The sequence below is a fragment of the Aspergillus fijiensis genome, assembly GCF_003184825.1.
Source record: "Aspergillus fijiensis CBS 313.89 unplaced genomic scaffold BO72scaffold_7, whole genome shotgun sequence".
NCBI lineage: Eukaryota > Fungi > Ascomycota > Eurotiomycetes > Eurotiales > Aspergillaceae > Aspergillus > Aspergillus fijiensis.
In genome coordinates this window covers 693,409-714,777 of record NW_024468983.1, presented here as the reverse complement: position 1 = coordinate 714,777, position 21,369 = coordinate 693,409, and the positions used below count along the sequence as shown (strand labels likewise).

Below are 21,369 nucleotides of genomic sequence, written 5' to 3'. Positions count from 1 at the left end.
AAATATGGATGGGATGTTGTACGATATTCATTTTTGTTGCTTCATAGTGGTACAGTACATACAGGGTGAAAAGTCTAGGGTGTATCTAGTCGACCTCCTCGAGAGCTTTGCGCGCTCGATCGATGGCCTGTCGAGTCTCAAGGGGAGACATCGGGACCTCCTCCTCCACGGGGCGTCCGCCTCGCTGCACAATGCCACGGAGTTGGTCCTCCGTCTCGAGCAGAGCCGTGCGACCGTCCTCGCGGGCCTCGTTCTCGAACCAGGTCCGCGCGCTTTCCCACTTGCGCTGCTGGCGGCGCAGCGAGTATATCAGACCAACCGCTGCCATCGTGCAGGTCTCGTACACAGACGCGGCAGGCCAAGAGAGATAGGTCAGGATCGACAGCGCCGAGGATAGAGTGGTTGTGGACATGCTGAACAGCACGAGTCGCTGAGCCAACGCCTGCAGTGCCGGCGCCGTCGTTTCGACCAGCTTGGTCCGTCGTGTGGATATCTGAGTCGGCCACGATGGTTCTTCTGTTGGACTGGACCCCGGAGTGGTCTCCACCAGTCCGGCCTGCTGGAACCGGCCAGCCGTCCAGATGACCTCCCTCTCAGCCTGACGCAGAAATTTGCGATCCAGGATCTCCCCGGTAATCATGCCCACGTCATCCACGCGCCAGAAGAGCTTCCACCACGCAAGACCCTTCCATGGCTTGCTGGCGAACCCTTCTTCCAGTGCGCCGCGGAGCTCCGTGTGCGCCTTTTCCGCCCACTCCGACACGGAACGATCCAACCCATCCCTCACCTCCACTGGCACCAAGCCCAGTTCTTGCTCCTGGATCCTCTGTGTCTCCTCCGCGACGACACCAGCCTCTGCCGCATCCAGTAGCGACGTGATCAGGCTGCGCAGCGAGGGATCCAGCGTGCTGCCCGCCTCCGCCCGTAGCGCAGTCAGCCAATCAACCACGGGCTGCACACCACTGCTGTTCCACCCGCGTTCGTAGAGCGAGGCGTTCTGCACCGACTCACGGAACCTGGCCAACGCCTCGTCCGCCTTGTCGATGTCCACAAACGCGACCCGTCCATTGTTGTACTTCTCCGGGTTGGTCACCGGCAGCTCGATCGCGCCGTAGACCGACCCCGCCTCGTTCTTGAGATCCGAGCGGGCCATCAGCCCGCTGTAAGCCAAGAATCCATCGACGCCGCTGCCGCACACAATGCTCCGGTGCACCGGGTACCGCACCATATTATGCCGGCCCGAATGCGAGGTCTGGATCGTCACCGTCGGCACCAGGAATGTATCGGCTGTGAACTTGGTATTCGCACGGGTATCCGCGCCCAGGCCGGTGATCAGGATCTCCAGGTTGCCTTTCTTCAGGATCGGCGAGGGGATCGAGATGGTCGGGAGAAGATCATTGGGTATGCTCTGCGAAACTGGACCGTAACTGTTTTCATCGCAGGATGCGAAAGTTAGCCAATGTTTTTCCTTTCCTGTTGATGGTAGATTCTGTAGAGAGCAGACCCACCGGATCAAGAGTCCTCTCTCCAAACCTCCCGCCCCCGCACCCATTTCCTCCAGCAAGTCCTCCCAGCTTTCCTTTCCGTTCAGGGGGTCTGCCAGCAGCAGTTTCACCAGTCTGCGCGCCGCACTGGCATCGTTCAAGCCCAGCACTAAGCAATGTTAGCAAGCCATCGCCATTGTCAATCAATTACCAGCAGGACAGAGGGGAAAGACACTGGATGAACATACCAGCAACACGAATCACAGGGGTCTCCGACTCCAGGCCCCTCATTGCCAACTGCAACCGACTAAGATTGACTTGCTCGGGCGCAACATCTTTGAGCTGGTCGAGCGTCGTGTGGAGACTTTTCAGCCGTGGGGGGATGTTGCGGCCACCGGCATGAACGACAGGAACGGTGTTATTGAGGGGTCGCGGAGCAGGTGTGGAGGGTATCGGATGAGTGTGAGGTCGGAAATCTAGGGGCTGTGATTGCTGTGATGAGTTGGAGGAAGCAACGCCGATGGTGCTGTTGGCACGACGCGCAAGAGTGAGGGCGGTTTTGGTGTTTCGGCGCCAGGTAGAGCAGGAGGGACAGTAAAAGACTGTGACGGAGTCTCGACCCGCGTGCGCAAGGCTCGCTGTGAGCGAGCCGCGTAGTTTGGGAGGCATTGATGTGAATTGAAGGTTGGCAATAAGGATGAAATGGAAGACAAAGGGAGGAAAGCGAGGCCGCCGGAGCAAGCAAGGTATCGGCGGATTGAAGTTGGTGGTTGGTCTTGGCGGGCCGGAAACCAGCCGGATAACTTCCACCACATGTAAGGTACCAAGCATGATTTCAGCGGTGTTTGTTCTCGTATTTCATTAATTTCATTATCTAGGCATTTACGGTCCGATTCCTACGCTGGCTATACGACAATGTTAAACAGCCGAAGGGCAGGGCTGGAAGATGAGAGCAGAATTCATGGTGTATCAGTTCATCAACTCATAGTTCAGACGTCACGGACGCCTGGAACCGCTTGTGCGCAGAAATTACATGATTTATCCCTCGTCCGCCAACTCCAGTCTTTGATACAGTGCTTGCCGCCAGTGCGATCAGCCATCTAATCCAAGGTGGTCGTCGCTGGGCAAGATCACTCGCCCGTGGGGTTCGAAGCTGTGAGTTTCGTTCAATACAAGGGTGAAGCAGTTGCACGCCTAAAATTTCAAGGAAGGATATCTGTCCATGTGCCACATTCGCCAACCCGGCAATTCTCGATTTAAAATGTTGTCTGACGCTCATGCCTCCCGGGAAACGGCAGCAGGGTCTCGTTGCCGACGAGTCTTGCCCGAGCCAGCCGACCTAGATAAATTAGAACCTGCCGTTTGACCTTCGGAAGGGAGCAAAACTTACATGCTAATTCTGCGAGCCACCGTGGCCAGGCCGGCGTCGTTGTCGGCTTCATGCTGCGCCCGCTCGAGAGCAATGCGTCGGTCCTCTTCACTGCGTCGCATGACTTCCTCCTGAGAAGGAGGCAGGCGTTCGTTCTGCAAATCGACCTTGCGCGCATCTTCAAAGTTCGTGATGGCCTGCTTGATGCCCTCCGCACCCAACATCAAAGTACCCGCCGGCAGACGACCACCAGCCGCGGTCTTGAGCTCAGTGACCCGTTCAGATTCTTCACGCAGCACCTGGAACACACGCGACAGACGGCCGATGGCCAGAATCTTGTTCTTGATGGCACGGCGCTTGAATTCGCTGCTCTCCACATCCATCTGCGCCGCTGGCGGTGACGAGGGCGCTGTAGGTGATACAGATGTAGGGGTCTCTTCTTCAAGCTCCTCCTTGGAGCAGGTGTTAAGAATTGCAATGAGCATATCCGTGATCTTCTCACCGACGAAAGGAAGGGACCAGGTGAAGACGTCCATGAAGTTCGGCAACCAGTACGGGTGGGGGGTGCAGTTGAACTGACGGATGTTCATGACGTTGTTCTCGTACTTCAACACAGCGGCTTTGTTGTTGTAGACGTCCAGGTAGTTGGGAGCGCTGAAAATGGTCATGACACTGGGGAAGCCCGTTGTCCGGGTCTTGCGGTACATGCGATAGCCGGCATCTTGAGCTTCGTGCGCGCGAATGATGGAAAGAAGGTTGTTCTTTTCGAGGAAAGCGCAGGCCGCAGGATATGAAAAGAAGTACGAGCAGCCTCGCACACTGTTGTGAATGAAGTAGTCTCCAGTCTTCTCCTGTCCGAATTCTTCCAGAGGATCGGCCCAGAGGATATCACACATCAGACCGTGAGTCGGAGGTTCTCTGAAACGGTCGATCTGAGCAGAGTGCATCAGCTAGCGCCTCACTACACAACCAGTAGAGATACGTACCGCCTTGATGTCCTCCAAAGTATGCAATTCAGGGCTCAAGCCACCGTGGATACACAAGAATTGCTTGTTCATGACCGCCGCCAGCGGCAGCGAGCAGAAAGATTCAATGCAGGCCTCGTAGATGCGCTCGCTGTACTTGTGCTTACACTCCAGCTTAAAGGTGAAGTAGTCCGTCAAATGTCTACATTCGTGATTACCCCGCAGTAACCACAGAGTGTTGGGGTACCAGATCTTCAAGGCCCACAGGTAGAGCACACACTGTTGCGGAGGGTCAGACCGAAGCGGCTGGCAACGGTGGCAGGACGAATACTTACCTCGATACTGAAGTAACCTCGGTCGACATAGTCACCGAGGAAGAGATAGCGGGTCTCGGATGGATCGCCACCGACTTCGAAGAGCTTCATGAGATCGTAATATTGACCGTGGACATCACCGCACACGGTGATGGGCGCATCCATCTCCAGTAGGTTGGGCTCGGCTCTGAGCAGCTGCGTTCCAGCCTGTATGATCCATAACGCTTGGTCTTCCGTAAGACGACCTTCCCGGTAGAAGTGCTGTTTGAGAAACTGAAGGTTGGGCTTGGAGGGGTCCTCAGGAGACCAGAACTGATCGTCCGACGGGGTGTTCAACGCCGGCGCTTGCACCTCTGGATGGTTGCCATGCGATCAGCGGGATTCTTTGTACAGAAGAGGACTCGAAATATTGAGGCGGGGAATGTGGCAGACCTTTGATGACTCGCTCGAGGGTGGACACCTGAGAGCCATCTTCCATGACATGTAATGTGAAGTCGATCTCCGGGACCGGCTTCTTCTCCGTCACCGCACGCGCGATGTTGCGATCCATGGTGAATAAGGATTCGAGGCACAAAGGAGGTTGAGACTTGGATCAGAATGAATCGCAAACACGTTGTGCCCCGGAGGATGAAGGAAGAGGAGGGGAAAAGGGGAAGGGCGACAGGCGCGGAGGCCAGTTGTTGGTGGTTGTGGTGGTGGTGTTGGTGGGGGGTTAAGCGCGGGATGGGGGATTTCCCAGCCGAGACACCAGAGAAAGAGCAGAGCAAGAGGAAGAACTTGTGGCAAGATCGAGCTGCAGGGATGATCTCGGGGCGAAGAGAAATCAGAAAGGTGGAGAAGAGGAACCCGATAATAGGGTCAGGAAGGAGGAGTCGAAGAGGGGGAGAGTTAGTGGGCAGTGGGCAGTGGGCACTAAAGTAGAAGATTTTTAAGGATTTAACGATCTTATATCAGATGGGGGGGGGGAAGAAGTGGGAATTGAAGGCCTGGCCAATACAGACAGAGACACTGAGAGAATAATAGGAGAAAGAGGGTCACTTCAAGTCGGGGCTTGACTAGACAGAGAAACTGAGACAATAATACCACAGTGCCACACTCTTTGAATAACTAACTAACACTTTGTAGATAAGCAAGAGGGGCTATTATTGTAAGGGAAGGGAAGGAGGGAAGGCTGTCAGACGAGCTGAAACCGGGTTCTGCACTCTCGTGTGCTTCTCTTTTTAAGTTGATGGATGGAGATGATAGATAGTAATCACATTAGCAACATTGGCATTAGTTACAGTAGGATAAATTGGATTGATTCCGCTGCAATTCGACGTCAGACCCAACAAACCGTATTGACAGGTAATAATAATCAGCCGCAGTCGGCGATTACCGCCTCGTGACGGTCCCTGTAATCTTCCCACTGCTCCATCAAGGCGGGGAACTCTGGGTCTCCAACTCCAATTACCCTGGACTGTAACTATACCTCCCTTCATGCATCCGATATAACTTACTCCTCTGGCATTCACTATAGAAGCAATCCTCACTGACAACACTGACCATACACACATACATACAAATTTCAGCAGTAACCAGAATGTACGAATCCTACCGTAAGTATCCCGTCCCCTCCTCCTCTCCTTCTCTCAGCATTCTGACCTCAACCCAGGCCCTCATCCCCTCTTAGCCCAAGTCCCCTTGACCGTCTCCCCGTTCATCAACCTCCCCACCACCGTCACCCTCCCCTACACCTACAAGTCGGTCCCATCCACCATCCCGCCCTCCGTCACCGTCGACCCCAGTAACCCGGACCTCAAACCCCGCTACGTAGTCTCCTCGAGCGGGGAGCACGCCGCCTCCCCGGAGGAGATCCTCGCGGCGTGCAACGCCCTGGAGCAGCACCTGAACAAAACCCGCCATGATGCCGAGAAAGCCATCCGCGACTGGGAGGAGTCCATCGTGCAGCGCGACCTGGCGGAGAAGCGACGCGTGGCGCCCGGATGGCTGGACCGGGAGGAGAAACTACTGCGGCCGATGAACGCGGCCGCCGGGTCGGGGTCACCGGAGGGGAAAGCAGCGCAATCGAGCTTGCTGGACAGTCTGTCCGCTGCGGATCCGGGTGCGGCGGCCTTGCCGTCGATGGTACCGCGCGATGAGGGAGAGGAGCTGGATCGGGCGTTTGGGGGGTTGAATGTGAAATGAGCGGGGGCACATCTGCTGGGGCCTGTTGGGCCATGAGGAGCTTATCATGCTCATGCGACGAGGACTCTATCTCCTAGAAGATACGCGCTTCGTGTTGGCGCTGTCGGTGTGTCATGTGTCATAGGTGCTGCGCGCGCAAGACGGGCCATGCAGAGAAGGCCCCTTGCTGGACCGCGGCACGTCAGACGGCGAAGCCTCGCATCACCACGCCGTCGTGTCTGGAACTGGGGTTCCAGGTACACAGCATGCGGCGCAGTCTGCATGAGCTGAAACAGATTGAAAGAACGACTAGTATTGTTAAGATATGGGACAGTGCAGGATTGCCATGTCATAGAAGGCATTGAGCGGAGTAGATACAGACAAACCATCCAAGCTACTATCAAGCTACGCATCCAATCCAGACCATCAAAATTGCAATCTTGTCGCACCCAAAAAGTCCAGCTGCAGCTGAGGAGACGACCGGCGTCCCGAATCGGAGCTCCTCAGCTCCCGCCCGCGGTCCGCAGCTTAGTGGTAAAGCTCCCCGCCGACCCAAACTCTCCATGGATCACAATTTCTCTTTCTCATTTCTTCCCCCCCCCCCCTCTCAAATCCTCCCCAACCTCACATCCCCAACTCTCCGAACAAACGCACACTCACTCTTCCTATCCCTCCCCCTTCAATTTGAAAATGGAACCCCTAACCACCGCCCCCGACACAACAACCTTCACCCCCCTCGCCGAGCACCAATCCCGCACCCCAAGCTCCTTCCACACGGGCCCAGCCATCCTCTACCACCACCGCACAGGCTGCCACCTGGTTGTCCTCGAGCGCGACCTCCTCGCCAACCCGACCCTGGGCGCCTTGCAAGCCAGCAACCCGAATGGCGCTTCCACCACCACCAGCGAAGCGATTGCGAATGCGGATGCGGATGCATCATCCCCCAAGGAACTAACGCTCTCCAACATCTCCGTCTGGGTTACATCCGAGTACGCTGCCCCCCCCCCCCAACCCTTCCCAGCTATTCAACCTTACCCTCTCCCAGAAAGGAATCCCCTCAAAGTCAAAGCTAACCAAACCCCCCAGCAAATTCCTCCTCTACTGCCCCACCACAAACGCAGGGCTCTCAATCCCCTACCCCTCCATCTCGCTGCACGCCATCCAACGCCTGCGTCTCCCCGCCTCCGCAACCAGCCAGGCCGCAGAAGAGGAACAGCAAGGCCTCTACATGCAGATCGCCACCCCGTCCGCGGCGGGATTCTCGGCCGAGGACGACGAGGAGGAATGCACGATTTTGACGCTGGTGCCGCCTCCGTCGCACGCCCCAGAACAACAAGCAGAGGAAAAGAGGGAAGACGGGCTTGGGGCGGAGACCGAAACGGAAACGCCGACGCAGGCGCTCTACGCTGCGGTTTCGGCGTGCTCGAATTTGCATCCCGATCCGGTGGAGCCGGGGGATGAGGAGGAGGACGACGAGGATGAGGGGGAAGAAGGACAAGGTCACGGAGATAGTGCGTTGTTGCAGTCGGGGTTGATTGCGATGGGGAATGGAGCGGGTGGGTTGCCGCCGCCGATGGATGGGAGTTCCGGGTGGATCACGGCGGAGAATATGCATGAGTTTTTCGATGAGGATGGGAATTGGATCGGCGGCGGCCAGGAGCCTACGTTGTCTCTGGGGCCCGGGGCGGGGACGGTGAGGCAGAGGGAGGAGGACGGTGCGGAAGCGCAGCAGGATGGTGATGTGAATGGGGAGGCGGAGAGTGAGGAGACCAAGTGGAGAAGAACGGATTAGTTGCACAATGCTTCCGAGTTCTATACAGATAGTTAAGTCATGAATTAATATCTAGATGGTAAGATTACAAGGCCCACTCCCCCATCTTGCATTGGCTGTACTGCTCAGCTCGTATTACATAGTTATCCTACCTACTACTACTCGGACAGTGGATATCAACAGAAACGCCCGCACGCTAAGCAAAACCGGAACCAAACCTCGAAACAACAACCGAACATGATTTTGAGTCACCAAGCAATGCATCGATTGGAGTGTCTATTCCTTCAAGAATCCGTCGCCGTCATACAAGCTGGCCGGGGTGGCAGCACCAATGCCCAAACCTACGGTCCGTCTCGTCGGAGTCTTCGGCTCTTGTTTGGATCGGGTGTTGCTCGACTTGGTCGGTGATCGATCACCAGGCCCTTGGCTTTTCGTCCTTTCGACACGCTTTGCAGCCGGCTCGTCGGGGAGTTCTGTTGCTTCCTTGACCAGAGATACTGTGGGTTTAGGCGGTGCTTTCAGCTCCAGCGGCCCATCTTCCCAGATAGAGACAATGCCCCCGGTTTGCATGATCGGAGACTTGGGATTACTTCCAGCTGGCGGAGGACGATGGTGAGGGCGGTATTGTCGCAGGGATTGGGGTGGCTGTTGTTTTGCAATAGCTGGATGATTCATCTTCGGGGCGCCTGGCGGAGCTTGGCCGGCCGAATCTTGGTTCCGTGGCGATGCTGTTTGCTGGGCATCAGTCTTCGGTCGCTGGGCTGACTCAGTGGGCTTCCGTGCCGGATCTTTGCGCATGTGAGGAGGACGAGAGGTGGTTCGTAGCGACAACTTTGCATTGTCCTCCAACGGCTGTGAAGGGCGGTAATTGTTGCGCATTTGCCGGCCCGGCTGATTGCGCGGGCCCTTGACGGCCGACCGACGCGGACTCCCTGGACTTGACATGTTCTCGTATGTAGATGGCGAACTGGCATGGCTGGACATCATCCAAACAGGACTGTTCGCCTCGGGAGAGGGGGTGTTGAGCAGACTGGTCTCAATCTTCGGAATGGGCAGCGTAGTGACAATCTCCGGCAAAGAATTTTCCGCATTGATCATGCTCATCATGCTATCCGTCGAGTCGCCTCGAGTATGCTTTCGCCTCTTGGGTGTGCCTCTGCGTGAGGTTCGACGGTCTTCCGAGACATCGATCACGCGCAGGCGATCGTTTTGCTGAGAATGTCGAGTACTGTTGCCCGCTGAGAGACTAGATACATTTGAGGGGAGCGACACATTGGATGCTGACAGGTCGGATATCTGAGAACGGCGAAAGTCGATTTCCCCAACGTCTTCTGGCTCCTCGGCAGTCGGAGAGAATACAGGTCCATTGAAGGTGACGGGGGGATGGATCGAGATGCGGACGCAGTTTTGTCGCCGGTGGCCCTTGCGTAGACTGTTCCCGCTTCTCATCGCAGATGCCATGGGTTGCTTCACATGGCCGGCTAGGGACTGCGCAGAACTTTCCGGTGTGGCTGAACCGGTCAGTCTGTTTCTAGGGGCACCCTGTGCGTTGGTGTTCGCGGCATTATGAGGCCCAGCGTAGAAAGGATCGTGGCTTCGTCGTTGTTCGGTTTGCGGCGGGATTCTCTGCATCTGGCTGAAGTGCGGCAGCAAGGCCGCATTGCGACCAGCGGCGTTGAGGATAGGCGTGTTACCCAACTCCAACGGCTTGGCGCTCATAGCTGAATCACGTCGAGAATGTCCCACGGAGACAGACTCACTGCGTCGTGGCGGCGGGCTGCTCCGTTCCATCGAGGTAGGGCTGCGGGCCGTCAAGCTGCGACGGGGTGAAGTACGACCTGATTCAATTCTCTGGCCCTCCCAAACAGCAGCAGATGTAGGAGGAAACACAAACGGCGCTGGTACAACTGAGATGGGCGTCACAAAGCTACGCCTGTCAAATTCCAGCCGTCCAACGTCATTGGCATCGAACGGCGTAAAAGTAGGGCAAGGCGGTAGTGCTGGCGAAGTGAAGTCGCTCTCGATATTGGTCGATGTCCGTCGGCTTTCGTCGAGTATGGAGCTGTCGGCTGTCTCCAAACTCAACGAGGAGAAACAAATAGAGTCATTCTTTGACAAGCGGAAGCGATTTGGCGGGTAGGCACATGGTGGGGGGGGTACAGGCTGCTCTGGCATTGTCCCAGCCGTTTGAGCGGTGATGCTTCCGCCCCGGACTCGGGCAAAGGGGGGATTGATCCCTTCTGGGTTGTCCTCTAAAACCGGATACAGATTTCCAGAGCGTTCCCGCGAGTGGACCAAGGGCCACGCTCCGGAGATTGGACGCATAGTGATCTCGGCTCGCGGGTGTTCCTCTTCTCTCTCAGGTGTGTGCCTCGGTGTCGTCTCTGTGGGCAATTCAACCGCTCCATCAACAGCGGAGCTCGACAAGCGCTCGTTGATACAGGAAACCACCGGTGATGATGAATAGCGCTTTTCGGATCTTTCTGTCAGCGGTGAGAGAGAACTGAGGCGTGGCGGGCCTAGGAAGCCCTTCGACACTCGCGCAGAACGCGTAGACAAAGAACGGGACATCGGCCGACGCAAGTCGCGGCCCTTTTCATTTGGAGGGGATGATGACTCCGAGTCTCCTGGAGAAGTAGGCAGACTTTCCCGAGACGATAGCACTCCCCATTCAGATGGCTTCCCATACGGAAGTTGGCCATATTGTCTCAGCGCCGTGCCTTCTTCGCGGGAGAGTTCAGTCAACGTCTCAGCCTGGTAGTGCTGCAAGCCAAATTGACCGTGTTTGGCATTTGCCACTGCCAGCGACAAGCGGTCATGGCGTACTCTGACCCATATGACCGTCCCCACGACTGCAGCGACTATGAAAAGAACCGAACAGCTGACGGCTATCGCGATCACGGTGGTCAGTGGCGGCATGGCTGTTTCCTTCCTGCGATTTCCTGACTAGACCCGACCGACCCTGGTTTTCTGAGCGTTAAGAGCGCGTTCACCCATTCAAAATGCCGAAGCTGGTGTTGTTGGTCCGACTCTTCTCGTTTCGACGACTTTCGATCCTGTCAGGGCCGAAGATGAGGCTGGGAGGACGTTGACCAGCGTTAAGCACCCGGCAAGACAAGGGACTGCAAGCCACGAACACGCCAACACAGGATGGAGGGACAAACAGGGAGCATGTTGGATAAGGAGTGGACAGAATTGGGAGGCAGGAAGGATTCGTTTGTTATGATCACCCCGATGAGGCAGAAGAATGTGTAGAGCATAACAGTCGGGAGCGTGAGGAATGTAGCAACGGTTGGTCTTTGTCCGTCCCAGACGAAACATGCGGGCTTAACAGAGCATGTTATTCGTAGAGCATGATTCAGCTATCTATTGTTTATTGAGATATTTCAACTGCTGCGTGAGTGAGGATGCATTGGGGAAATGGCAACTGCCGCCGTTCCGGGTACCTTGCTGCTAGTTGCACGATGGTTGCGTGCGTAAGTCAGTAAGGTTACTCAGTTAGCTTAGTAGTGTGTAGCATGCTAAATGTCAGTCCTTCTTCTTATTGACTTTGTACGAAGATTCAATGATCTTGTTGGTATGAGCCCGGTAGGAATACAGTCCTCGTTGCGTATCCACTGCGGGGAAGTCATGGTTCGACTGTTTATGTGAGCTTCCCATTGCGATGTAAGACATCGGGAAATAAGGGAGATGACACTCTGGTCAATCTGAGCGAGTAATGACAAGTATAGGAATGAGCGGTATGTCTGTGTCTTGTCCACTTTATCCAGAGCATCCACCGTTGTGGATGTTGTTGTTCGCGGCGGTTGACTTGACTTTCCTGATTCGGAAATCGGACCGCCGTGACTGTCGGGAAGCAGAGGGTGGAAGCGGAGAAACCTTTCTTCCCCGCCAACGGCTGGGGAAGCGCTTCAACTATGGATCCTGGATGGAGCATCGATCGATGCACTTCGAACTCATACGCGCGCATTTGTATGATTCTGTCATAAGACCACGGGTGAGCTCCGGCGGGTCCTATCAGTATCATTCGCCTTATTCAATGTGGAGTCCGCCGGAGCCGGTTTTCACCCACCTTCCGGCGGATTTTGTCTACTGAGCACAGTTGCATAGTAGCTTGGCTGTAAATCTGTTGTATACATGCCCCCACTTCGAGTTGACGGCGAGAATCCGCCAGAGCCGTCGCAATAGGAACTGGATGTCTCTTTCTTTCTGCTCAACAGGGTATGCTGCATGAGTTCCATGCGCATCAGATGCTGTCATAGATGCCTGAGCTATCTGCTGGAGCGAAGCACAGTACTCCGGATATATTCACATTTGCGGCCAGATACATGGGGTGCTTGCTGTCATGCAAGAAGCAACAGATACGACTCGCTTTCTAAATGTCCGTCCGACAATGTCATAGCGTCGGCTCCATCCCACCGTGATGATTAGTGCGTGGTCAAAGTGGATGCTGCACCTCGGTCCAACGAGCTATGAGCGGCGGAAACATTCGAAGTCTTAGAGGGCAACGACTCAGCCTGTCTTCAGCTGGATCGGCGGCTTCTGAGCGGGCTCGAGCTGTCCAGCTTCAATCAACTTGCGGCTGGTCGTGCTAATAGTCAGATGTATCTAAGCTCCGGTCTGAGCATATAAATCCACGTTCCCTCCCGGGATGCACCCCGGCTTTTATTCTCCATACCCTCGTGCTCTTCTCTCATTCATCCTCTATACCTCTATTCTCTATTCTCTCTCCTATTTCCTTCTAGACCTCTCTCTTTGCTTTCCAAAGTTACCAGAATGGCAGCCAACCCCGTCCAGAATGGACTCTTCGTCCACGAGAACACCACCCCTCCCGCACACCCCAGCCTAATGCAGATGTTCTCTCTCAAGGGCAAAACCGCCATCGTCACAGGTGCTACGGCCGGCATTGGATTCGCCGTGGCCAACGGTCTAGCCGAGGCCGGAGCCAACGTCGCCATCTGGTGGAATACCAACGAGAAGGCGGCGGAGAGCGCGGCGAAGATTGCCGAAAAATACGGTGTTCAGAGTGGGTTGACCCCTTAGTACCCTGGACAGTCAATGCATAGGCTAACATCCACCAGCCAAGGCGTACAAGGTTGAAATCAACGACCCCCAAGCCGTGCAAGAAGCGGTCGACCAGGTGGTGAAGGACTTCAACGGCCGACTGGACGTCTTCATCGCCAATGCCGGGGTCGCCTGGGTGAAGGGCCCGATGGTCGATGCTCCATTGGAGCACTACGAGCACGTGGTGGGCGCCGATCTGAACGGCACCTTCTACTGTGCCCGGGCGGCCGCCAGCCACTGGCGGCGACAGAAGGAACAGGGCACGGATCTGTTCGGCAACCCGCTGGAGAATTTCTCGTACGGGAGCTTTGTGGCTACCGCGTCGATGAGCGGGCATATTGTCAACATCCCCCAGATGCAGGCGGCGTACAACGCAGCCAAAGCGGGGGTCATTCATCTTTGTAGGTGCTCTTCAGCATATCTTTCGGCCGGTGGATACTGACCAGCCTCCAGGCAAGTCTTTAGCTGTTGAATGGGTCCGGTTCGCTCGGGCCAACAGCGTGTCCCCGGGTTACATTGCGACGGAGCTGTCCAACTTCGTGCAGGACGACACCAAGAAGATCTGGCGGGACAAGATCCCCATGGGCCGGGAGGGTCTTCCGGAGGAGCTGAAGGGCGCCTACCTGTATCTGGCCTCGGATGCGTCCAGCTACACGACGGGGGCTGATCTTGTGGTGGACGGCGGGTACTGTGCTCCGTAGGCTTTCGAACACACACTCACGTATATATACCTTTTCCATTGCCATGTTTATACGGAGTTCTTTCGGGATAGTATGGATAATATCCCCGCGAGAGTCCAGACAAATCAACTAGATCTCCATCAAGTAGGATTTCATCCCCCAAGGTTTCGTAAGAATCTCACCGCTCCAAAAAAAAAAAAAAAAAAAAAAAAAAAAAAACAAACAAAAAAAAAAAAAAAAAAAAAAAAAACCACCGAAGACACTGAGCCACAAAGTACGGAGTACTCATCACACAACCGCCACGAAGCCATGCATAGTGGCTTGCATCCCCGCCTGCCGACGAAAGTTTGCAGTCCTCAATCAGGCCGCGCCACCCCTTTACTCCTACGGTAGATAAGTGATTGCGTTTCATCCGATATGATTCACACCGCTTATTCTCACGCCAGGCTTCTGCCTCGATTTCCCCTTCTCTTCAAGTCTATGTACAGTAACTTAAGGAGTACGGAGTACGGAGATCTACTCAACGAATCCCTTCTCCCAAACCAACCCCCACATAATACCGCACCACGCCCTCCACCAACCGCCCAAACCATTCCCCAAGAACCCCATCGCCATCGCCCTCCCCCTCACCATCACCAACAACCCGCTGCCGTCCGAGTTCCCCCTCCTCCCGCTCCCACGACGTAGACGGTCTCGTCCTCCGCTCAAACACATCAGCGTAGAGGAGGGCAGTCTGCGGATCGAAGTATTTGCCTAGCGGGGTGCTTGGATTTTCAGTATGAGCATTGTCCAGATCAGAGCTGGGGGGTTGGTCGGCGGTTGGGGATGGTGAGCTGCTGTAGTCTGTCAGTTCTTGTATACGACGGGGTGGATGTAGTAACAAGAGAATCCCCCGGGAAACTCGAGAGGGAGGAGGGGGGTGGCAGTGGACATGACATGACATACCCATCCTCGACTGCTGCGAGACGAGCGTAGCCATCTCGTCCGCTGTATCGGGCTCGGAGACGACGACGGTAGGTGCGGATGGGGCCTTGGAGGCGGTAGAGGCAGAAGATGAGGGAGAGGAGGAGGCTGATGGTTGGGAGGAGGGGGAAGGAGGTGGAGAGCATCTTGCTGCAGGATTGTATCGCAAGTGGTGGTGGTGGTGGTGTCGTTTAGGGGGTATGTTGGGTGGTTTTGAGATTCATGGTTTGGTGTGGATGGTGTCGTGAGAGGAATATCGCATCACTACGTACTACAATTCTACTCTACTCTCGCGGATTTTGGATTTTGTAAAAACACCAGGTTGAAGCTGAATGCAATTGCCGTGACAAAAGGGGTGGAATAGGGCTGAAAGGGGGAGGGACAATGGCTTTGCGCTATGGGTTTGGGTGGTGGAAGCACCTCGGTGTTGTTGGCATGAGGGTGTTGTGAAGTATTAGGTCTAGAGGCACCCAGCTCCAGCTTCTCCATTGTTCTAGACTGACGCATCACTCTGAGCATTGACAAAAGTCATCTAATTAAGAGCCCGAGGAAAGTTACGGATCGCAGAGGGGGGGATAAGTTACCACCGACAGAGAAGAATTAGTCGGTAGAGCTGGACTGTATATAATCCCACCGGCCCCTTGGAAGTAGCTACCCAGCTGGCTATACTGATACTGCAGTCCACAACACTCCATTTCCTTCCCCTCTGAGTCGGACTGAACAACATATACTGTATACATCCCCCCAAATATATGTCAAGTATACAATAAGCTACTACTAAGTAAAAAAAAAAAAAAAGCCTCTACCTACCCCCTCCCTCGCACATGCAAACCACAAACCACAAACCATAACCACAGCCCAAATCATCAATCAAGATCTTATCAATCCCCAAGAAACCCCATCCAAGCCCAGCCCCTTAGCAAGTTACTCAGCTCAGTCAACTGCTTACCTCACCCCCCATCTACCCCTAAGTTACCTAAGCTAAGCTGAGCTAGTAAGTGTAAGCAAGTGGTGCACCACCCGACCCCCCAGAAAGATAACCCAACATTCCTCAACCCAGTGACCCCGTCACATCCCCATCCCCCCAATCTATGAAATCATGTGCCCCCCGATCCCCAGTACACCGACCACAGCGTGACTTCCCCCCCCCTCTCCGATTCCAGCCGACAGCATCAACGTTCCAACAAGCCAAACAAGCAAGGAACCCCAATGACGATATCCTTCGCAGCTGAGAATGGAGGATGACACGACTTTGAATTCGACTGACACCGACACCGACACCGACACTGACTGACACTTAACCTGGCTATGATGATGATGATGAGGAGGAGTAAGGATGTAGATAATAATAGCTGAAGCTTGTCCTCCTTTCTTTCCACATTTCAGTTTTTCCATTCAACATCTGGGATTGTCTGGTCTTGTCCTGTCCTGTCCTGTCCTGTCTTTTTTCTTTGTTGACAAAAAGAAGTTAACACATAAACTATACTATACCATACCGACTATACCAACTCCAAATCAAAAATAAACCTCGATTCTATTCACAAACATAAACACATCCATAAACACAAAGAAAGAAACCCACCCACCCACCCACCCACCAACAAAACCGATTCCCAAAAACACTCCCCAGAAACAATAGACCACGGCATTCACAATTGAAACGCGCCACGAACAAAGACCCTTCCCTAATACAGTGACTGTGGACAATCAATCCTTTATTGTTGTTCGATACACCAAACACTAACCAAACACCACGAACCACAAGCCACGGAAAAGGACAGTCAACTCGGATTGACCCTTACTCAGGATATGAGAAGTTGGCTTGAAGGAGACACAGACAGACAGAAAAGAACTCCGACTCGGACTCCAACTCGGCTTTAGCTTACACTACACTACACTACACTACACTCACCACCTAGGCCTAGGGCAAGGATTCTCTACAGTATTCATATAATTCAAAAACACCGCAATCGACAGTTCCAAAAACTTGGATCAGGGGAGTAGGGTTGTTTGTCGAGTATACTTCAATTGATACTTGTGGTATGACGTGAGTATATGCTCGAATTGTTTCTACAACCACAACCACCAAGATGCTCCCGCCAACCCCATCACCATCGCCTCCACCGGCGGCCATCATGTCCGGCGCGACGGCTATTTCACCAACATCAGCATCAGCAACAACATCCACACCAGCAATAGAGGAAGAACTGGTAAATTCCCCCTAGCCCTTCCCCAATTCTCCCACCAATGCCCCTCCGCTAACACCACCCAGACGACCGCCCTCCACGAAGCCCTAACCTGCACCGGCTGCACCACCATCCTCCGCATCCCCAAATCCACCTTCCGCGCCGACACAGCATCCGGCCGGTACGATCCAGCCCGCACCGTCCCGTTCAATCCCGCACAAGCGGATCCCGATCTGGCGCCGCACGAGCTGCCTCCTGCCACTTCTTCAGAGGACGATGAGATGGACCTCGAAGCCGATGATGCTGTCCACTCTGGTCGGCAAGCCCGCTGCCTGACCCCGGAATCCCCGAAATCACAGGTGGAGCAGCAGCATCGGTACATCAGCTACGCGGAGCTCACCCCGCCGTCCACGCCCCCTTCCTCGGGTTCCGCACAGGGGCATCTGTACGAAGCGCTGGTGGCACGATATCTCCTTGAGGGAGAAGATGATACCTCGGACGACGGAAGCAACAGCGAGGATGTCGCGTTCGCGAAATACCGCGCGGATTACCATATCCATGTGCACTACACGCTGCGGCGGGGAATATTGAGCATCTGTCGGGATGGGAAGGATGTCTATGAATTGAAGGGGTGGAAAGGGCGGTTGCATGCGGTGGATTCGGGTCTGATAGACTTGGAGGAGCTCGAGTCGGGCATGATGGACTGGCGCTATGGGATCATCAGGGAAAAGGGTGGCGGCGGGACAGTGGGAAAGGGAGAGGGAGGATACTACTCCTCCAATCCCTACCAGTCTTACTACCCAGCTCCAAGCCCGATGGCGGCCTTGCCTCGGACCCAGAAACTGGGCGGCTGGCCCGACGATGCAAACCAGCTCATGGCGTCGCAGGTGGCGCTATGGAGAAAACGGGGGCTGAGTCGGCAGCGACGAGTCGAGGACGTCCGCATCAGGTGGGCTTTCATCATGGAGGAACGGAGACGACAGCGACTGGCCGCTCTAGCGCAGGCACAACAACACAAAGCAACTAGCAGTGTCAAGGTGAGGCTGTATTGTTCGCAGGCCGGCGGGGATCGGAACCTCATACGGGAGATCGAGATGGATGGGAGGTCGTTTGGAGAGCTCATCACATGATCTCGATGAATGAGTGTCACGGTCTCAAAGGGAAGAGAAAGGGAAAACTTTTTCTGCTTCATACAACGGAATTGAGGATTATCAGAGCATCGCTAGCCACGCACACAAACCTCTTCCTGGGTCAAAACAAGAACACGAATAGTGAGCGAAGGCGGAATTCCGACAGACCGACAACCCAAACGAATGCAAGTAGGTCGGTCTCTGTTTGCGAACAGCGCAATAATGCAGGTGCAATGAGCAAGTCAAATCATCGAGGGGGAAACGCCATACTTCATCCCGGAAATGAAATCGCTATCATGTAAGGAAGGTCAGTCGCAGTGGCAATGACAGCCAACACATGCAAGAAGATCGACCATGACAAAAGGAACACGCAAACAAGGAAGGTGATGGTCCGCTCGTCAGCGGACAATGACTGTTTCAAGTCGTCAATCTGAATCTGCAGACATACTGCCTCATTTAGCATTGTCGATTGCAGGGTCGCCCAGGTTTTCACTGGGTACAGCCCGTTATCGACCTTTATCAATAGGTGGATCTTTCAGACCTTTTCCATGCCTGACATACTCACATCGTGAGGGGAAGACTCGTGAACAGGTCGCTTGATATCAGCCGGATAAGTCTCCTTCTGCTCCTCCGGCTGCTGCTTGACCTCCGCGGCATTCTTACTCTCGGGACGCTTTCGTCCCAGTCGCTGGCACCAGTGCTCTGCACTGACAAGGGTGTCATTGACAACGCCACTGACCTGGGCCATCATGTCAAGCCCTTCCTGAGCGAGGACCAAGATCCGATGAGCGCTGACCGTCGTGTCGGATGCAGCTGCCGCTGAATCGGGTGGTGGGTTGGAAGTCGAAGCGATCTGGAACCGATGGGGAAGGGAGGTGAGATGGCGCCGGACGAGGTTGCGGGCATTCTCCGGCAACGCTCCGCCAGCGTACTTGGAGACGATATCCACGACCCTCTTCAAGGTGGACAAGACATCCTCCTTAACAGCCTGTATCCGCTGTGACAGGAGATTTGCCTGTGTAGACCCATCCTGCTCACCCTGAGCGGACTGGCCCGAGTTATCCCACTCCTTCAGCGCGCCCTGCAGCGCCAGGATAGCCTTGCCCAACCGACCGTTCGCCCACCGCAGCCACGTTAAACAGTACTGCAGGCTGCGCAGCGACTCCTCACTCATCGCCACCCCCAATCCAGATGTCGAGATCATTAACCGGCTCTGCCAAGTCGGATTCTGTCTCGAGGGGCTGTCCCGACCAATCTCATCATAGCTGGGGGATTTCTGATCATCGTACGGCGGGGGACCATCCACACCACCTTCCATATCACCATCCGCGGAGCCTTTTTCAACGTCCACATCAGCACCCGCCGATTGCTGTGGCACATCTTCACGGCCATTCACTTTGCGGCGTTTTGACCGCCCGGAGTTGGCCGACGACGACGCCCGACGCTGCAATGCCCAGCGCAGTCCGCTCTCGACACCGGTCTTTCGACCAACCGTCCCGACGGACTTGGCAACCGGCGACCCGATATTCCGCTCGATGAACTCAGCCCCGGACTTGAAGCGGGGAGAGTATGACTTGGAGTTCGCATAGGCCGAAACAGACCCGTTGATGGCCGAGGAGATGAGGGGGTGAGTGGACGTCAGGAGGGAGAGGAGGGGTTCCGGCTGGGCTTTTTGTTCGGATGGCTGCAAGGTTCGGGGCGATTGACCGTATTCTAGATTGCCAATATACAAACCCATTATCAAAACTTATTCCACAGTATAGCATAGCATATAAGTAGGGACGGTGGTGCGAGCAAAATGCACAGCAGCAGACACGGGAGGATGTGATGTCCTTATAATTGAGAAGGGGAGTGGGGGTGTATACCGGTACGCAAGCCCTCCAAGGCTTGGGCGGCTTCGATATCATCCATGGACAGGACACTGGTGGCTCGACGCGAGCGATCCTCGGCCGCGGTAGTGTGATCGACATCCATCAGAGACGACGGGGGAGGAACATGGTGATGAAAAGAAGGATAAGGGGCGGGAGTAGGCGCCGTGTAAGAAGTCGTCGAGGTGGAGGAGACTAATAAAGGCGAAGGATGGGCTGGCGTCGTGGTGGTGGTGGTCGGCGTCGTGGCGTCTCGAACAGCGGAAATGGACGCCTTCGGACCAGGACCAGAGATGCCGTCGGTTGGACGGTGGTCCATGGCTGTCCTTCGACAACCAGAACGGGTAAATGAGTCGAGAAGCTGGAGGCGTGGAAAGTAAGAGCCGGAGAATCGGTTAGGCTTAGGCGCGTTTGTTTGAGACTATCTGATTATTCGGAGAGAGAGGGGAGGGGCGAGAGAGGGGGTAGAAGTGAGGAAGTGGAGAGGGGCGGATAATAGGAAAGGCAGTTGAGAGAGGTTGGAGATCCCGAGCGAAGCTTGATTGAGCGTGAGAGTGAGCAGTCGATTGATTGATTGATTGATTGATTGATTGATTGACTGACTGATTAATTGCCTGCTTGGTTGGAAGGATGGAAGGATGCAGTGGATGAATTGCAGGTGCAAGACTCGACGGAGGGACTTTCACGTGCAAAGCAAGAGAAAAACGTAGTTGGGCGCGGCGGGCCAAAGAAGAGCCGAGACTGACTGGGTGTGGATTCGGCAGTCACGAAACTCGACTCATGAAACCCTTGAACTCAGCTCTCACTCTCTCACTTCCTCAGTCACCCACTCAGATATTGATTCTTACTCGGGCTCTTACATTATTAGACCATCTTACACTGCACTACGACATCAAAATGACACTACGATGAATTTTGGTGGGATGCTAGGTTGGTGGTCGAGTCGAGTCCCGTACTGTATCCTATTGCCTCTATTGCCTCAGGCACATGCAAACAAGAGTTTCGGTCATCTTCACTTGCTGGACTGGTTATGAAGTTACTGTTACTGGGTTTCTCCTCGCCCCCTTTCACATGCTGACCCGAGTCACAAGTCAGTTAGGTACTAGGTAGTCAACTATGAGAACCTTAGTACTAAGTCTCTGGTCAATCCTGGTTGTTGTTTCGCCCGGGAGGAACAGCCGAAGATTAGTCGAGAGTCAATAATTGAGCGAGACTGAGCGAGAGTTGATGAGCGAAAGCACCTGGCAGCTCGTGGAAGCTTCCGTTTCCAGTCAGATTGGACCAACTTGTACGACTTGACATGTGATTCCACCCGCCTCCCAGTAATGCACCGCCCCACCGCCTGCCCGGTCTGATTCAAGTCCACTTCCACATGATTCATGATTCTTGGAGTTTAGTCAGTGAGTGAGTTA

At 54.8% G+C, this 21,369-nt stretch overlaps 9 protein-coding genes across 9 annotated transcripts; 4 read left to right on the top strand and 5 right to left on the bottom strand.

Moving 5' to 3' along the window:
- Positions 1 to 11: 11 nt before the first annotated feature.
- On the bottom strand, positions 12 to 2,192 carry BO72DRAFT_445014 (uncharacterized protein). The gene is made up of 3 exons (XM_040943948.1): positions 1,733 to 2,192; positions 1,509 to 1,653; positions 12 to 1,427 (listed from the first exon to the last, which is right to left on the bottom strand). Exons 1-3 carry the CDS (start codon positions 2,151 to 2,153, stop codon positions 86 to 88), a joined length of 1,908 nt encoding a protein of 635 aa, XP_040805023.1. The 5' UTR covers positions 2,154 to 2,192; the 3' UTR covers positions 12 to 85.
- A 567-nt stretch (positions 2,193 to 2,759) lies between these two features.
- BO72DRAFT_370156 (serine/threonine-protein phosphatase 2B catalytic subunit) lies at positions 2,760 to 4,682 on the bottom strand (the record flags this gene model as incomplete). The annotated part of the gene is made up of 5 exons (XM_040940944.1): positions 2,760 to 2,823; positions 2,875 to 3,785; positions 3,840 to 4,097; positions 4,154 to 4,485; positions 4,565 to 4,682. The coding sequence occupies 5 exons, from the start codon at positions 4,680 to 4,682 to the stop codon at positions 2,760 to 2,762; spliced, it is 1,683 nt and encodes a 560-aa protein (XP_040805022.1).
- A 794-nt stretch (positions 4,683 to 5,476) lies between these two features.
- BO72DRAFT_397328 (uncharacterized protein) lies at positions 5,477 to 6,718 on the top strand. Its single transcript, XM_040942059.1, has 2 exons — positions 5,477 to 5,727; positions 5,784 to 6,718. The coding sequence occupies exons 1-2, from the start codon at positions 5,712 to 5,714 to the stop codon at positions 6,314 to 6,316; spliced, it is 549 nt and encodes a 182-aa protein (XP_040805021.1). The 5' UTR covers positions 5,477 to 5,711; the 3' UTR covers positions 6,317 to 6,718.
- Positions 6,719 to 6,893: 175 nt separating this feature from the next.
- Positions 6,894 to 8,129, top strand: BO72DRAFT_397326 (Voldacs domain-containing protein). The gene is made up of 2 exons (XM_040942058.1): positions 6,894 to 7,284; positions 7,382 to 8,129. Exons 1-2 carry the CDS (start codon positions 6,986 to 6,988, stop codon positions 8,085 to 8,087), a joined length of 1,005 nt encoding a protein of 334 aa, XP_040805020.1. The 5' UTR covers positions 6,894 to 6,985; the 3' UTR covers positions 8,088 to 8,129.
- An 85-nt stretch (positions 8,130 to 8,214) lies between these two features.
- Positions 8,215 to 11,347, bottom strand: BO72DRAFT_266400 (uncharacterized protein). Its single transcript, XM_040940170.1, has one exon. It carries the CDS (start codon positions 10,983 to 10,985, stop codon positions 8,343 to 8,345), a length of 2,643 nt encoding a protein of 880 aa, XP_040805019.1. The 5' UTR covers positions 10,986 to 11,347; the 3' UTR covers positions 8,215 to 8,342.
- A 1,323-nt stretch (positions 11,348 to 12,670) lies between these two features.
- On the top strand, positions 12,671 to 13,839 carry BO72DRAFT_266396 (putative carbonyl reductase). The gene is made up of 3 exons (XM_040940169.1): positions 12,671 to 13,092; positions 13,148 to 13,531; positions 13,584 to 13,839. Exons 1-3 carry the CDS (start codon positions 12,843 to 12,845, stop codon positions 13,829 to 13,831), a joined length of 882 nt encoding a protein of 293 aa, XP_040805018.1. The 5' UTR covers positions 12,671 to 12,842; the 3' UTR covers positions 13,832 to 13,839.
- Positions 13,840 to 14,330: 491 nt separating this feature from the next.
- On the bottom strand, positions 14,331 to 14,919 carry BO72DRAFT_492983 (uncharacterized protein; the record flags this gene model as incomplete). The annotated part of the gene is made up of 2 exons (XM_040948345.1): positions 14,331 to 14,646; positions 14,756 to 14,919. The coding sequence occupies 2 exons, from the start codon at positions 14,917 to 14,919 to the stop codon at positions 14,331 to 14,333; spliced, it is 480 nt and encodes a 159-aa protein (XP_040805017.1).
- Positions 14,920 to 16,994: 2,075 nt separating this feature from the next.
- Positions 16,995 to 18,356, top strand: BO72DRAFT_266374 (uncharacterized protein). The gene has a single exon (XM_040940168.1). The coding sequence runs from the start codon at positions 17,241 to 17,243 to the stop codon at positions 18,087 to 18,089; it is 849 nt and encodes a 282-aa protein (XP_040805016.1). The 5' UTR covers positions 16,995 to 17,240; the 3' UTR covers positions 18,090 to 18,356.
- A 268-nt stretch (positions 18,357 to 18,624) lies between these two features.
- Positions 18,625 to 20,063, bottom strand: BO72DRAFT_370319 (putative clock controled protein (Ccg-8); the record flags this gene model as incomplete). Its single annotated transcript, XM_040940958.1, has 2 exons — positions 18,625 to 19,802; positions 19,955 to 20,063. 2 exons carry the CDS (start codon positions 20,061 to 20,063, stop codon positions 18,625 to 18,627), a joined length of 1,287 nt encoding a protein of 428 aa, XP_040805015.1.
- Between the last annotated feature and the right edge of the window lie 1,306 nt (positions 20,064 to 21,369).

Excerpts from the sequence above, each read along its gene's own strand:
- BO72DRAFT_445014 (XM_040943948.1), bottom strand. The coding sequence starts at position 2,153 with ATGCCTCCCAAACTACGCGGCTCGCTCACAGCGAGCCTTGCGCACGCG. Across the intron at positions 1,654-1,732 it reads CCCTGTGATTCGTGTTGCTG|TGCTGGGCTTGAACGATGCC; the intron begins GTATGTTCATCC and ends AACATTGCTTAG. Across the intron at positions 1,428-1,508 it reads GAGAGAGGACTCTTGATCCG|TTACGGTCCAGTTTCGCAGA; the intron begins GTGGGTCTGCTC and ends CGATGAAAACAG.
- BO72DRAFT_397326 (XM_040942058.1), top strand. The coding sequence starts at position 6,986 with ATGGAACCCCTAACCACCGCCCCCGACACAACAACCTTCACCCCCCTC. Across the intron at positions 7,285-7,381 it reads TCCGTCTGGGTTACATCCGA|CAAATTCCTCCTCTACTGCC; the intron begins GTACGCTGCCCC and ends CAAACCCCCCAG.
- BO72DRAFT_266400 (XM_040940170.1), bottom strand. The coding sequence starts at position 10,985 with ATGCCGCCACTGACCACCGTGATCGCGATAGCCGTCAGCTGTTCGGTT.
- BO72DRAFT_266396 (XM_040940169.1), top strand. The coding sequence starts at position 12,843 with ATGGCAGCCAACCCCGTCCAGAATGGACTCTTCGTCCACGAGAACACC. Across the intron at positions 13,093-13,147 it reads CGAAAAATACGGTGTTCAGA|CCAAGGCGTACAAGGTTGAA; the intron begins GTGGGTTGACCC and ends AACATCCACCAG. Across the intron at positions 13,532-13,583 it reads AGCGGGGGTCATTCATCTTT|GCAAGTCTTTAGCTGTTGAA; the intron begins GTAGGTGCTCTT and ends ACCAGCCTCCAG.
- BO72DRAFT_266374 (XM_040940168.1), top strand. The coding sequence starts at position 17,241 with ATGGACCTCGAAGCCGATGATGCTGTCCACTCTGGTCGGCAAGCCCGC.